General features: G+C 43.8%; 1 protein-coding gene across 1 annotated transcript in view; it reads left to right on the forward strand.

Annotated features, from left to right (window-relative positions):
- The first annotated feature begins 10 nt into the window (after nucleotides 1-10).
- aadat (aminoadipate aminotransferase) overlaps nucleotides 11-13,845 on the forward strand; it is a 26,267-nt gene continuing 12,432 nt past the window's right edge. Inside the window, exons 1-9 of the mRNA XM_063186387.1 lie at nucleotides 11-81; nucleotides 937-1,008; nucleotides 1,518-1,686; nucleotides 4,237-4,369; nucleotides 5,595-5,669; nucleotides 8,700-8,909; nucleotides 10,338-10,403; nucleotides 12,313-12,395; nucleotides 13,799-13,845. The exon at nucleotides 13,799-13,845 is cut by the window's right edge and continues 50 nt beyond it. Coding sequence (XP_063042457.1) covers nucleotides 942-1,008; nucleotides 1,518-1,686; nucleotides 4,237-4,369; nucleotides 5,595-5,669; nucleotides 8,700-8,909; nucleotides 10,338-10,403; nucleotides 12,313-12,395; nucleotides 13,799-13,845 — 850 coding nt within the window. The 5' untranslated portion in view covers nucleotides 11-81; nucleotides 937-941. The remainder of the gene's footprint in view (nucleotides 82-936; nucleotides 1,009-1,517; nucleotides 1,687-4,236; nucleotides 4,370-5,594; nucleotides 5,670-8,699; nucleotides 8,910-10,337; nucleotides 10,404-12,312; nucleotides 12,396-13,798) is intronic.

Raw genomic sequence — 13,845 nt, forward strand, 5'->3', positions numbered from 1 at the left:
ATTAAGACAACAGACTAAAGAAATACACTTCCCTGTGGTCCTAGTGTCACAGGCAGCTGGCAAGTAAAGAAGATACGCAAGGTCAGTCGTGTAATTGTGCTGTCTGGACTTTTATCATGTTATGTCGACAGAGACCGTTTATGAATGTGCATGGGACATGCCCTCCAAAAGTCTCATATGCGACAAAAGAGCCAGCGTCGGAGATATAGATCTCAAACGTAGCCTATAAACTGTCTGCCATCCTAACCCAAAATGGCCCAAGTTTCGTTCAACAAACACAGCATGCAGCCCAAACCTGTTCTATGACTATGGCACGTGTCCAGTCTAAACACGTTGCAATCAAGAATGAAGCAATGTTTGCTTTATAATATGTCGTGTCGTGTCACGTTAAAGACACAAGTGAAATGAACACACGACCTAATCTTGACGAGGACCTGTTGGAGCGATGCACTGGCCTTTAAACATTGTCCAGTGGACCGCATCAATGCCTCCGCATCGACTTGCACAGGAGCCCACAATGTGCCTCTCCAGTCAGTGTCCTGTGAACGACATAACGTGCCCTTGCAAACTATTATCTGCACATCGAAAAAAAAGTTTGAAATTGGGGGGTTCTCGCTCCCTTACGTCATCCATCTTGCTAAGTGTTTATGTGCTCCCTTTGTGAATTAGGCCTACTTACAAAAGCACCCTGTTAGCTGTCAAGATGGGATACTTTACTAATACTTTACTACATTTTATGGAGGGAGGGATATTCATTTTAAAATTTAGTTGTTTTTATTGTCTCTGAATATTATTCTGTTTTTAATATGTCATAATATCCATTATCCATGGTTGTATTCCATGATGTTTGTGTAAAATGTCTGATTTCACATGGAATGGGAAATTGCGCAGCCTTCTAACTGTAAAACTAATGAGCACATATGCTTTTATTTCTAGGCACCATGAACTATTCACGGTTTTTAACAGCTGTCAGTGCTGCCAGGAAGCCTTCTCCAATCCGCATACTAAGTAAGGCACTGCAGACGTATCATGAATTATGTACTTCCTTTGTCCCTGTGCAAATGTACAGGTCTGATAGCCTTTTGCTCCAATGCAAACATGTGAACAAGCCATACAAATAAGCATAAACAAACATGCAAACTAATGTGCCCTTTCCCAGTTATCAATCAGGGGAAGGCCGGTGTATATAATCTATATTCTTTCCTTGCTTCTTTCATCCCCCCCCTCTCTTTCTTTTTCGCTCTCTGTATCTGTTCCTCTGGGTCTGTCTGTCTGTCTGTCTGTCTGTCTGTCTGTCTGTCTGTCTGTCTGTCTCTCTCTCTCTCTCTCTCTCTCTCTCTCTCTCTCTCTCTCTGTCTGTCTGTCTGTCTGTCTGTCTGTCTGTCTGTCTGTCTGTCTGTCTGTCTGTCTGTCTGTCTGTCTCTCTCTCTCTTCTTCTTCTTCTGCTTCTTCTTCTTCTTCTTCTTCTTCCATACTAACACATGTCTTCTCTTCTTCTTTGCTGTGTGCCTGTGTAGCGGAGCTGCAGCAGCGTTCCCCTGCCTCTCTCATCTCCCTGGCGGGGGGTGCCCCCAACCCCAACACCTTCCCCTTCCAGTCGGCCACCATCCAGGTGAAGAATGGCCAGTCGGTGGTGTTCGACGAGGGCACCATGAAGAGAGCGCTGCAGTACTCGGGATCTTACGGGCAAGTCACGTCAAGTTGATTTACTCATATTTTTCAGAAAAGGAGAAGAATTACCGCACACTGGTGGACTTCATTTTGCTGTTTTTTTTCCAGAGAACAATGCTTGTTCGCTTGTGCTTTGTCAGGTTCACTTGGTGCACAAGCAAAACGCGTTCACTAGCTGTGTGCATAGGAGCTTTATACCTTAATTATATTTTTATTTGTCATCAAATGTTTCCTATTGGCCAATTTCTCACATTACCCTTGACTTGTCAGTACCTGAAGACATGGATGGATATATTTCCAAAAGTTATGCTTCATCAGCACACACCTCACGATACAACAGTAACGTTTTGGATGATATTTATTTGGATATTAGGGTTGTTTTAGTATCAGATATTATGTACCCAAACCTTGCCCCTAGTTGGCCAGGATAGCGGAATTGTGGGCACAGGATTGTGCCTTTGGGTACTGACAAGTGAAGGGAAGTGTAAGCAATACATTTGCATGATTGTACAGCTCAAGCCATTGCTGTGTAGCCTAATCCTTTTGCCTTCACTTCTGGCAATATTTAGCCCACATCGCCCCTAGTGGTTTGCAGTGAGACATGCAGTAATATTGCCACATACTGAAGCTTGCGGTTTTATTTTTAGGCGCCAGGCTGCGGTGTTCATGCTGGCACAGTCTCAACAGCCTGTCAAGATGCATCCAAGTGAAACTAATTCCTTCCTGTAGCTTATAACCTTGTGTCGCAAGGCTTGACATCGTTGATGATCAAGGTTTTTTTTCAATATCTTGCAAAAGCGCAATTCAAAGGTCATGATCTTTGCAATCGGGATGTTGAATGGGGAAAAGCCCCCCCCAAAGGCTGCTCCACCTAGGTTGACAGTGGGGAAACGTGTTTCTTCCAAGGAGGCAAGGCGAAATCGTGGAAAGAGGCCACAAGCTACAGGAAAGGACGGAAGGAGATAATTTGACTTTTAGCCGATGTGTCTCAGACATCAGATTAATGAAATGGCCATCTTAGCACATACAATTTCATAAAGTTTTAACATGTTGACATTAATCTCTAATAATTACTGCCTTTTTTCTAAGAGCAGTAAACAGGTACCTTGTGGTAAAAGACTGAAAAACATACCTGAAAATAAAATATATAAGTTGCAGTGTGTGTGTGTGTGCGCACGCGCGCCTGTGCAGAGGCGACTCTAGGGTCAGCTGGGGCCTCAAGCAAATCTTCAAAAGAATGAACATTTGAACCAAAATTAGATTAGATTAGATTAGATTAGGTTAGATTCAACTTTATTAATCCCCAAGGGGAAATTCTTTTTCCGGTTTGCTCTGTAGATCAAAAATAGAAGTAAAAATAAAAATAAAAATAAAATAAAATAAATAAAAAGTAGATAAAAAGTAAATAAGGTGGTCATGCAGAAAAGTCCCAGAGTTTCTTTTTGTCCTTAATGGACAGATTACACAGTTGCATGGCTCTTGGGACAAATGATTTCCCCAGTCAGTCAGTCAGTCCTGAATTTCAGTGCTTTCAGCCTCCAGCTGAACACACTCTTCTATTGGATGATGGTGTTGTTGAGTGGGTGCTCCAAGAAAATTACCACTACTGTAGTAAAGTGTGGGCTGTTATTCACTATTGAGGGGCTTGGGGGCCTGGTGACAAGATGGTGTGTGTGTGTGTGTGTGTGTGTGTGTGTGTGTGTGTGTGTGTGTGTGTGTGTGTGTGTGTGTGTGTGTGTGTGTGTGTGTGTGTGTGTTCGTGTGTGTGTGTGTGTGTACGTGTGTACGTCTGTGCGCGCGCACGGGTGTGCGTGACTTTTAGCCGATGTGTCTCAGACATCAGATCGATGAAATGGCCATCTTAGCACATACATTTCCATAAAGTATATGGAATTGCAGACTCTTACATCAGATGGAAAAGCATTAGGTCTGTCTGTCTTGTCTCGAACCTGACTCTGCACTACGTCTACAAGGCTGGCAGAGAGCAGAATGAAACAGAAGTGGATTTCGGGAAAACCTTCATCAACATTTTGCCACTCACTGAAGCATGTGGGGTTTTGCTGCCTTTTAGATCAAACACCAGCTCCGGGCCAAAAACCGTCTCAGATGCAAATTTGGAGTAAAGCTTTGGGGCTGTCCTGCCTGAGGTCTGACGGTGCAGTTTCATCTGACGTATAGGGCTTTTTTTTCTGGAATGCAGTGGTTTCGAGAAAACGGCTGATGTTCAACAAAATCTGTTTGTTTTGGGTTTTTTTTTACACTTTTCTGCTTTACAAGGAAACTGTAAGAAACCTTTCTATCGCTCAGAGTATGTCTTTACCATTCTCATTTTGGAAAACAGAGGAGGAAATTAAAAAATCACAAATTGTACAACAGTATCAAAATAATAATTAATATATGTACATAAAAGTCATAGATATAAATATTAATATTAACATCAAAATATTAACAGCTCCTTCCTCCTTAAGCACACTTTTTGCACAGGCCAATTCATTTCACTGCACGTTTGTTGCTTTATGTAATTTCACTAATAAACTGTCATGGTATCCTTGTATCTCTGTGCAGTATCCCAGAGCTGGTGTCGTGGATGAAGGAGCTTCAGAGGAGTCTCCACAACCCTCCCACGGCCAGCTACAGCCCTGAGAGGGGGCAGATGGAGATGTGCGTCACCACCGGCAGCCAGGAGGGCCTGTGCAAGGTACACACACACACACACACTCGCGCACACACACAGGCATAACCGCCAGGAAGGCCCCTCCAACATACACACACACGCACACGTGTGGATGTTAAAAAGGGGTGTGTGGTGTTTACGGGTGTAAATCACAGCCTTCATGGCGATTCAATGTGATATCGGGTTTTTTTTTTAGGCTAGTGATTCCGTTATTTTCGATACTTAAGAATGCTCCACAATTGTATTCATTTCGATTCTATTCAAATCAATGGTTCATCTTTTTTTTCCCTTACAGCAGTGGTTCTTGACCTGGGGTGCGGGCACCCCCTGGGGGTGCGCCAGAGATTTCAGGGGGTGCGCAAAATTTTGTTTGTGTTAACGTTGTGACCAAAATTCTGCTTCCAAACATTATAATTAAGTCAAATCAAGACCAAACTAAATCACGTTTTGAACCTAATGTAAAGTCATTAACCCATTGACGCCTAAGGCACCTGCAAAAAAGGGTGCTGAATGCCTGAGACCTTTTTAAGAAAAGCTGCCTTCAGCCTATAAAAACCTAAATATCTCATCTTCTGAAGCACATAAAAATATGCACAAATTTGCATTTAAACGCTAAGACCCTCATCTTTCATTAGAATGTGCTCATTCTTCTCAAACAAACAGAGATTTTTAATAAAGTTGTCTCAAATCTCATGAGCCTGAATGTTGCGTAATGCAGCTCCAGGCGCCAGGGCCAATGTTGCGCAACGCAACATCAGGCATCAATGGGTTAAAGTATTCATTAATGTCTAAAGCAAGAATCATTGTAATTATTCACTTGCATAATTTTTTGTGCGTATACACGTGTAGACGTTTGAGTTGGGGTTGCGCGTCTTGTCTAGGGCACAGGTTAGGGGGTGCTTCAAGAAAAAAGGTTAAGAACCACTGCTTTACAGGCTTGTCTTATGTGTGAAATGTTAAATAAATCAACAAAAGCTGAAATATCTACATTCTCTTGTGGAGGAATCGATTAATTGAATCGTGGGCAGTAGGATCGATGCATTGTTTGAAATCGATTATTATTGACACCCCTAGTGGTGTTATGCCATATCCTCTTTTGTGCAGGTGTTTGAGATTCTGGTGTTTGGAAGGTGTTTGTGGTGCTGTGTTTTGAAGGTGTATGCAATGTCATGCCATATCCTGTTTAGGTGTTTGAGATGCCTTGTGGTGTTTTGAAGGCGTTTGTGTTGTGATGTCATATCCTGTGTAGGTGTTTGAGATGCTGGTGAATCCTGGTGACAATGTGCTGCTGGACGCCCCCACGTATTCTGGCACTCTGGCAGCGGTAGGAGACATTCATCATCACATCCACCACTCTCTCTCTCTCTCTCTCTCTCTCTCTCTCTCTCTCTCTCTCTCTCTCTCTCTCTCTCTCTCTCTCTCTCTCTCTCTCTCTCTCTCTCTCTCACTGACTCACTCACTCTCACTCTCACTCTGTCAGTGGTAAGACACATTAGTCACACCATCCCACACATTTTTCAGTCTCTCAGGCATTTTGTCCATATCTCTCTCTCTCTCTCTTTCTCTCTCTCTCTCTCTCTCTCTCTTTCTCTTTCTCTCTCTCTCTCTCTCTCTCTCTCTCTCTCTCTCTCTCTCTCTCTCTCTCTCTCTCTCTGAATGCTATTCACAGCATCCCACAGATTTCTCAGCTCTTTACAATACAATACAATGCAACATGCATTTATATAGCGCTGTATCACAACAAAGCACTTTCCAAATACACACGCATTCATGCACATTCACACATTTACACACCAGCTCCTGAGGCTGCAGTACGGCACCAATTGTCCAGGGTTCATGTGAGAGTGCACACAAGCACATACTGTACACACAAACTCCCCTCTTCGTCTGGATCTCTTTCTGTTTCTCTTTCTGTTTCTCTCTCCGTTGCGCTCTCTCTCTCTCTCTCTCTCTCTCTCTCTCTCAGTATAACTGTCTCTCTCTGTATCTGCCTGTTTCTCCCGCACACTCTCTCTCTCTCTCTTGCTCTTCTCACTCCTTTCTTTGTGATCAGCCATCTCTGTGCTGCAATTTCCTAAGCTCCCCCAGGTTGTTCACCCTGTATACTTCTGACTGTATCACCAATGTTCCAAATCAATATCTTCTCAAATATTCAGATGACTCTACTCTAGTGACCCTCTTCACACAACCTGAGGACCACACCCTGTACCAAGGCAATGTGGACTGGTTAATTGATTGGTGTGATAACAACTACCTCATTATTAACACAGTAAAGACAGAGGAGATAATTTTTGGTAAACCGCCCAAGCTCCAACTACCTCCCGTAAAAATCCATGACTCTGACATCAGCCAAGTCCCATCCTATAAATATCTGGGTGTTATGATCGACCAAAATCTGACTTGGACTGACCACATTGATTTCACCTGTAAGAAAATACAGCAACGCATATACTTCCTGCGAAGATTAAGATCCTTTGGTGCTAGTGCCCAAATCATTTTCTTATTTTTTACATCTGTGATCCAGAGCGTCATGCTTTACTGCAGTACAGCTTGGTATAATAGCCTCTCTGTAAAAGATAAAGCAAAACTCCAACGGCAAATTAAAATCTGCTCTAAGATCATTGGGCTGCCCATAGCAAACCTATTCCAGGAAGCCCATAATAAAAGTATGCTCCGACTGGCCACATGCATCTCTACAGATATCACACACACTCTCTACCAAGAATATCAGCCATTACCCTCAAGTAGGCGTTTCAGAGTTCCCCGCTTCAACCGCAACAGACTTAAACATGCTTTCATACATCAATCTATTCTTTTGCTAAATCAGTAGTATTTATTACTTCATGGTGGTATTATCTTCAAGTTATGTGGGTTGTATGTAATATATGTATGTATGTATGTATGTATGTATGTATGTTTGCCTGTACATAGGCCTGTGTCTTTGTTTTGTCAGCTGTGCAATAGTCTTGTGATGTGATGTTATTGTGTAGGCCTATGTTTTTCTGTTTTCTGTATTCTGTTTCGTCTTAACGAGTGTTGCTCAGGGATGCAAACTGAATTTCAGTGCAAACTGACAATAAAGTATCATCGTATCGTATCGTAATTTCCTAATCGTGTTCATCTTTCAGTTCATTTAGTGACCAAAGAGATTCTCATTGAAGATTTCCCAGCCGTGTTATTACTGTACCTCAGGGTAGTTTCATTGAATCTACAGAACTGTTGCGATGGGGTTTTGCTGCAGCAATAAATCATTTCCAATCGTCTCTCTTTCACCCCCCTTCTCTCTCTCTCTCTCTCTCTCTCTCTCTCTCTCTCTCTCTCTCTCTCTCTCTCTCTCTCAGTTCGTGACACCCAGATGGATAGTGCACCTCTGCAGACTACAGAGCTGTAAATAACTGACTATAAGCGACATGATATTCAAACCTGTAACTTAGATACATTCGTTTCACATGCGGAAGATACATAGTTCACCGTACAAAATATAACTCGCCATGACACTGCCTGATCGCAGAGAGCCGGCCCATACATACACCTATCCCATATACCCGTATTGTTGTAAAGGAGTATGTAATATATTGTATATCATAGACACAGCTCCAGTTATGAAAGAGTATGAGCCCAGCTCTCCAGCCCAGCTCCAGTTACAAAGCAGTAGGCTATACATGGGTTCTCAGTGTTTGTTAACACGATGTTATGAGGGGGGGGGCCAGACACTGGCAGCCAACCACGTGAGCTAATTTTTTGACCGACAGCTGTTTGCAACGATCAGAGGTTGAGTTGTGCAGCTAGGTTCGCGCAGTTGGGTTATAAACAAAATTTAGATTCCATGTATATGTAATGCACACAGATCCAAACGCTGGGCTGCAACCTTATCAACATACCCAGTGATGAACAAGGCATGATCCCAGATGGCCAGCGGTATATAGAAGTACAGTATCTACAGTACATAGACCTAATGCCTTGTATATGAATTCAGAAGCCGTGCTCCAATGGTTAGGGAATTGGGCTTCAATGCAGAGGGTTGCAGGTTCGAATCTCACCCTCACCTCTCCCCACCTTGGTTCATGACTTCAGTGCCCTTGAGCAAGGTATCCGACCCCACATAACTCTGGGGACTTTAACCAATGCCCCGCACCTAAAATATCTGTAAGTCGCTTTGGATAAAAGCATCAGCTAAGTGTAATGTTATATAATGCAAATTATACACACTAAATATACTATACTATTACTATATAATCACTGTGCGCATATAATTATAATACTGTATACAATACAATATAGCATGTAACGTGACAGAATATTATATTATATTATAAATATTCATGTGTAAATCCATGTCCCTTCATGTCCACAGCTCCAGCCTCTGGGCTGCAACATCATCAATGTGCCGAGTGACGAGCACGGCATGATCCCGGACGGCCTGCGGGAGGTGTTGTCTCGCTGGGACCCGGCGGACGCCTCCAAGCCCGGCAGTAACCTACCCCGCGTGCTCTACACCATCCCCAACGGAGGCAACCCCACCGGGGCCTCCATGACCACCGCGCGCAAGCAGCAGGTGTACGAGGTGAGTAGAGGCCGTAATTGACTACAGAATGATACTACATTACATTGAATTCATTACATTACATTACCGTCCCCAACGGGGGCAATCCCACCAGGGCCCTCCATGACCACTGCGCACTAGCAGCAGGTGTACGAAGTGAGTAGAGGGATCCACTACATTACACTAGGTCAGTGATTACAATTGGTGGGCTGCAAAGGTATTCAGAGTGGGCAGCGAAATGATTTTCTAAAAAAAAAAAAAAATCAAATGATATTTGTATGCGTTGCTGTTGCCTATTTATTTGGGTTGTATTGTTTATTGGGTCAGAGGTGGGCCGTGAACATTTGTGAACATTTCTAGTGAGCCCCAAGTTAGGGAAAGGTTGGGAACCTAGAAGAACATAGAATAAGGTTCTTCTAATAAGCGTTTATAGTCACTAATAAGCAGGTAGTAATACCCTTACAAGTGCCCAATAACATGCTTATTAACTTTGTTAACATGCTTATTAACGTTGTTAACATCTGATGAGTAACTTTATTTGAGTAAAAGCATGAAAATCGAAATCGGTATACATGGCAGCCATCTTGAAAATGTAGTTTTTTCGCAACGCCTCCATATCTAGTATTAGTCAGCATATCAAGATGGATATGTGTACCAATTTAAATAAGACTAAAAAATAAGCAGCTTATAAGATGTTAACAAAGTTAATAAGCATGTTATTGGGCACTTGTAAGGGTATTACTACCTACTTACTAGTGACTATAAACGCTTATTAGAAGAGCCTTATTCTAAAGCGTTACCAAAGATGTTTGATGAACCGCACACCGACGAGCTCCCTTTCCATTCATATTATTGCAGAGTGCTGGTTTAAAATGTCACTAAAACAAAATAAATTAAAAGAGAGTTCATCTGTGTGCGGTTCATCTTCACCTTCATTAAGCCTACGTGTTTTTGACCCTGCATCTGGTTGTAATTGGGATGTATGTGAGATTTGACTGTGAGGACAGGGTTACTGTAGTACATTACATGACATTGTATTATTATGTTGTTACATTTATTATTTGTATTAAAGTTTGTACATCGCGTGACCGCCACACAAAGCCAGTGAGTACATGGAGTCAGTAAAGGACATACTTATCATATTAGTATTCATTAGTACTATCCAGTACATTCAAATACACTACATTACATTACATTACTACAAGTACAGGTCCAGAACTTGATGTACTGTACTGTTCCTGCATATCATTCTCATGACATGAATTGACCAGCCGGCCTTGAGAAGCTGTTTTTGCTGATTTGTGTGTGTGCGTGCGTGCGTGTGTGTGCGCGTGCGCCCGTCTTTCTTTGTGTGTGTGTTTCGCTGTCTATGTGTTTCTGTATGTGTGTGGAGGTGGTGTGCAAGGGTTTTCAATAGCCTTTTTTCTCCTCTCCTGTTCTGTTTTGCAGTTGGCGAGGAAGTATGACCTTCTCATTATTGAAGATGACCCCTATTACTTCCTGCAGTTCCAGAAGGTAACCTCACCACCCACGGCCTTCATTTCCCATTTCTCCTTCCATCTCTCTCTCTCTCTCTCTCTCTCTCTCTCTCTCTCTTTCTTTCTTTCTTTCTTTCTTTCTTTTTCGTTCACTGTCACTCCAGCACACCTACAGACTGCACATCATATATACAAATATATTGCTTACAATACATGCATGCTGTACATCATAGGCTAGACATCATCACCTATAGCCTACTACACGCATTGAATTATCTATAAATCATAAGTTGTATGCATTCTCTCTCTCTCTTTCGCTCTCTCTGTCTGTCTCTCTCTATCTCGCTCACTCTATCTCTCAACTGGATTGAACGCTTGTATATTACAGGACTTCAGGCATGAAACAGACACACACACACACACACACACACACACACACACACACACACACACACACACACACACACACACACACACACACACACACACACACACACACACACACACACACACACACACACACACACACACACTGACTTCCTGTCATAGTTTGTCTCTCTCACTCACTCACTCACTCACTCACACACACACACACACACACACACACACACACACACACACACACACACACACACACACACACACACACACACACACACAAGACCGAGCACAAGAGAGCCAGAAATGCCAATGCCAATGCAAACCCTTGCCCCAGGCAGACTACATGTGTGCAATAATATGAGCTGTACAAGCTCCACTACTGGGGCCTCTCAATGGATTGATATCTCTCTAATCTCTTACCCTGTGAGTGTGTGTGTGTGTGTGAGTGTGTGTGTGTGCGGGCGTGCGTGTGGGTGTGGGTGGGTTGGCAAATATTACCGCATGCACACGTACACACAGACAAGGGAATGTGATATTGTAGTGTTGTCAAATATTAGAGTTCCATCACCATCTCCTTTTACCATCTCTTTCTCTCCAATTCTCTCTCTCTCTCTCTATCCCCTCTTCCTTTCTCTCACCGACAGTAAAACACACACCCAAGGGAGAATATGGTATTGTGTGTGCTGTCAAGTATCAGACACTTCCCTGAAATCAAATACACCACTCTGCTACACAGTCCAGTCACGAGGACACACACACACACACACACACACACACACACACACACACACACACACACACACACACACACACACACACACACACACACACACACACACACACACACACACACACACACACACACAAACAGTATGCTCACAGATGTCTCCCTTCTCTTTCGCACACGGTCACACAGCTACAGGTACTCTTTCTCTCCCTCTATATGGAATTTTCTCCTTTCCCCTCACTCTTTTTTCCAGCTGCCTGTCTCTCACCCTCTCCCTCTTTCCCCCCTGTCTTTCGATTGTGGCGTTGATTTGTTTTTTGCCTTTATTTCTGACAGGATAGTGGAGGTGAGACAGGAAGTCAGTGGGGAGAGAGAGATGGGGGAAGGATCGGGAAATGACCCGGGCCGGGAATCGAACCCGGGTCGCCGGCATAGTAACCCAGTTATGGTGCATACACACCGCAAGCGCGGACGTCCACTTAACGTCCACAGTCCGAAACGGTTAGAATATGTAAACGGATTATGCCTTGCACACAGGAGCGCGGTGTGAGCGCGGCGCATATCCGGCCCGTCTGGACATGTCCGCGCTGCTCCTTGAAAATAGAACGAGTCTATTTTCCTGCGCGGGCGTCCGCACTCAATGAGCGGGCTCCATTGAAAATGAATGGCTGCTGCCCGCGGAGAGAACGTGAACGCTGACTGTGCAGTGTGCAAGGCAGCCCGCGAACCTCTCGGACTCGCGGTGCGTCAGTGAACGCGAATATCTTGGTGTGTTTGTACCGTTAGGCCACGGAAGGGTTGATTGTGGCTAACATCTTGACTGTGCTTCTCTCCTCAGCCCTGGGCCCCCACCTTCCTCTCCATGGACGTCGACGGCCGATGCATCCGCACCGACTCCTTCTCCAAGATCCTGTCATCCGGGTACGGCTTGGTCGGCCTGACTATTGCCAGCCTAAATCACTAGTGGTATTTAGTCTGAGAACCATTTAAGCATTTTCTCGTATGGGAGGTTGATTAAACTCTTGAGAATAGTGTCTAAAGCTACATTCACATCGCTACTAGCAGCGAGTGAAGTCAATAGAACGTTTTGTTTTACCGATGCCTCACTTTAGAAGAGAACCCACGGCGTCCCCTCTACATGTGCTGCACTTTTTGTTGTTTTGTTTTTGAACCCACTTCCACAGTTGTGATGTAACTCTCATCACCCCATGCTGATTGGCTGGTGCATGTGTTGCCATGGTGCTATGCTTCCTGTAAGTGTGTTTGATAATCTGTCCCTGTGCGTGTGGCTCTGCCCCTGTGTTCGTATAGCATGTGTGTGTGTGTGTGTGTGTGTGTGTGTGTGTGTGTGTGTGTGTGTGTGTGTGTGTGTGTGTGTGTGTGTGTGTGTGTGTGTGTGTGTGTGTGTGTGTGGCTAGGGAGCAGGTGTCAGGAGTCATGGGTTGCTCTCTCAGTAGGGCCCTCTCATCAGCTGATTCAATTAGCAAGCCCTGCTTTCCTGTGCGCGTGTGTGTGACTCACTCACTCACTTGCTCTCGCTCTCACTCTCACACTCACTCGCTGAGAGAGAGAGAGAGACCGAGAGAGAGAGATTTTTTTTTTTTGTCTGCCTGTTGTACAACAGCAAATAGTGTAATGTGATATGTTCACCTGAGCTGTTTGACTATGAGCAATCTTTTTATCAAGCTGTCATGTGTAGAACTGTGTGTGTCTGTGTAGGGGTGGGCAATATGGCAAAAATGTCATATCACAAATTTTTTACCTGAAATCTCGATCACGATCTTCCATCCAAAACATAAAAACAACAAAAAACAACTTTCATATACTTGCAATTAGTAATAATAAATAAAATATTGACACACTGATGACACTCATAAAGTGTACAATTGGAAAACAATTATGCAAAGAATAAAGTGAAGACAACAACACAAGTGAGAAAACATCACTCTGATACTGATAGCAAACATCCTCACTGCAAGACAATCTGTACGATTTCTCCACTTTGGCAGATTCGACACGATCTTGTACTCGATACCACGATTCACGATTTAATATCGTCATATCGCCCACCCCTATGTCTGTGAATGCGTATGCGAGTTGCTGGCAGAGGCCGAGGCTAAAGGAGGAAAGAAATGCAATATGAATCAGGCGGCGTGTGTCTGTGACAGAGAGAGACCATGTCTTTGCACTCGCACTCTGTGCGAGTCTGGAGCTTGCATACGTGTGTGTTGTTGATATTTTGTGCGTGTGTGTGGTGTGCGTGTGTGTGTGTGTGTGTGGTGTGCGTGCGTGCGTGTGTGTGTGTGTGTGGTGTGTGTGTGTAGGTTGAGGATAGGTTTTGTCACTGGGCCGAAGCCGCTGGTGGACCGAG

The sequence above is a fragment of the Engraulis encrasicolus genome, chromosome 21 (genome assembly GCF_034702125.1).
Source record: "Engraulis encrasicolus isolate BLACKSEA-1 chromosome 21, IST_EnEncr_1.0, whole genome shotgun sequence".
Lineage (NCBI taxonomy): Eukaryota > Metazoa > Chordata > Actinopteri > Clupeiformes > Engraulidae > Engraulis > Engraulis encrasicolus.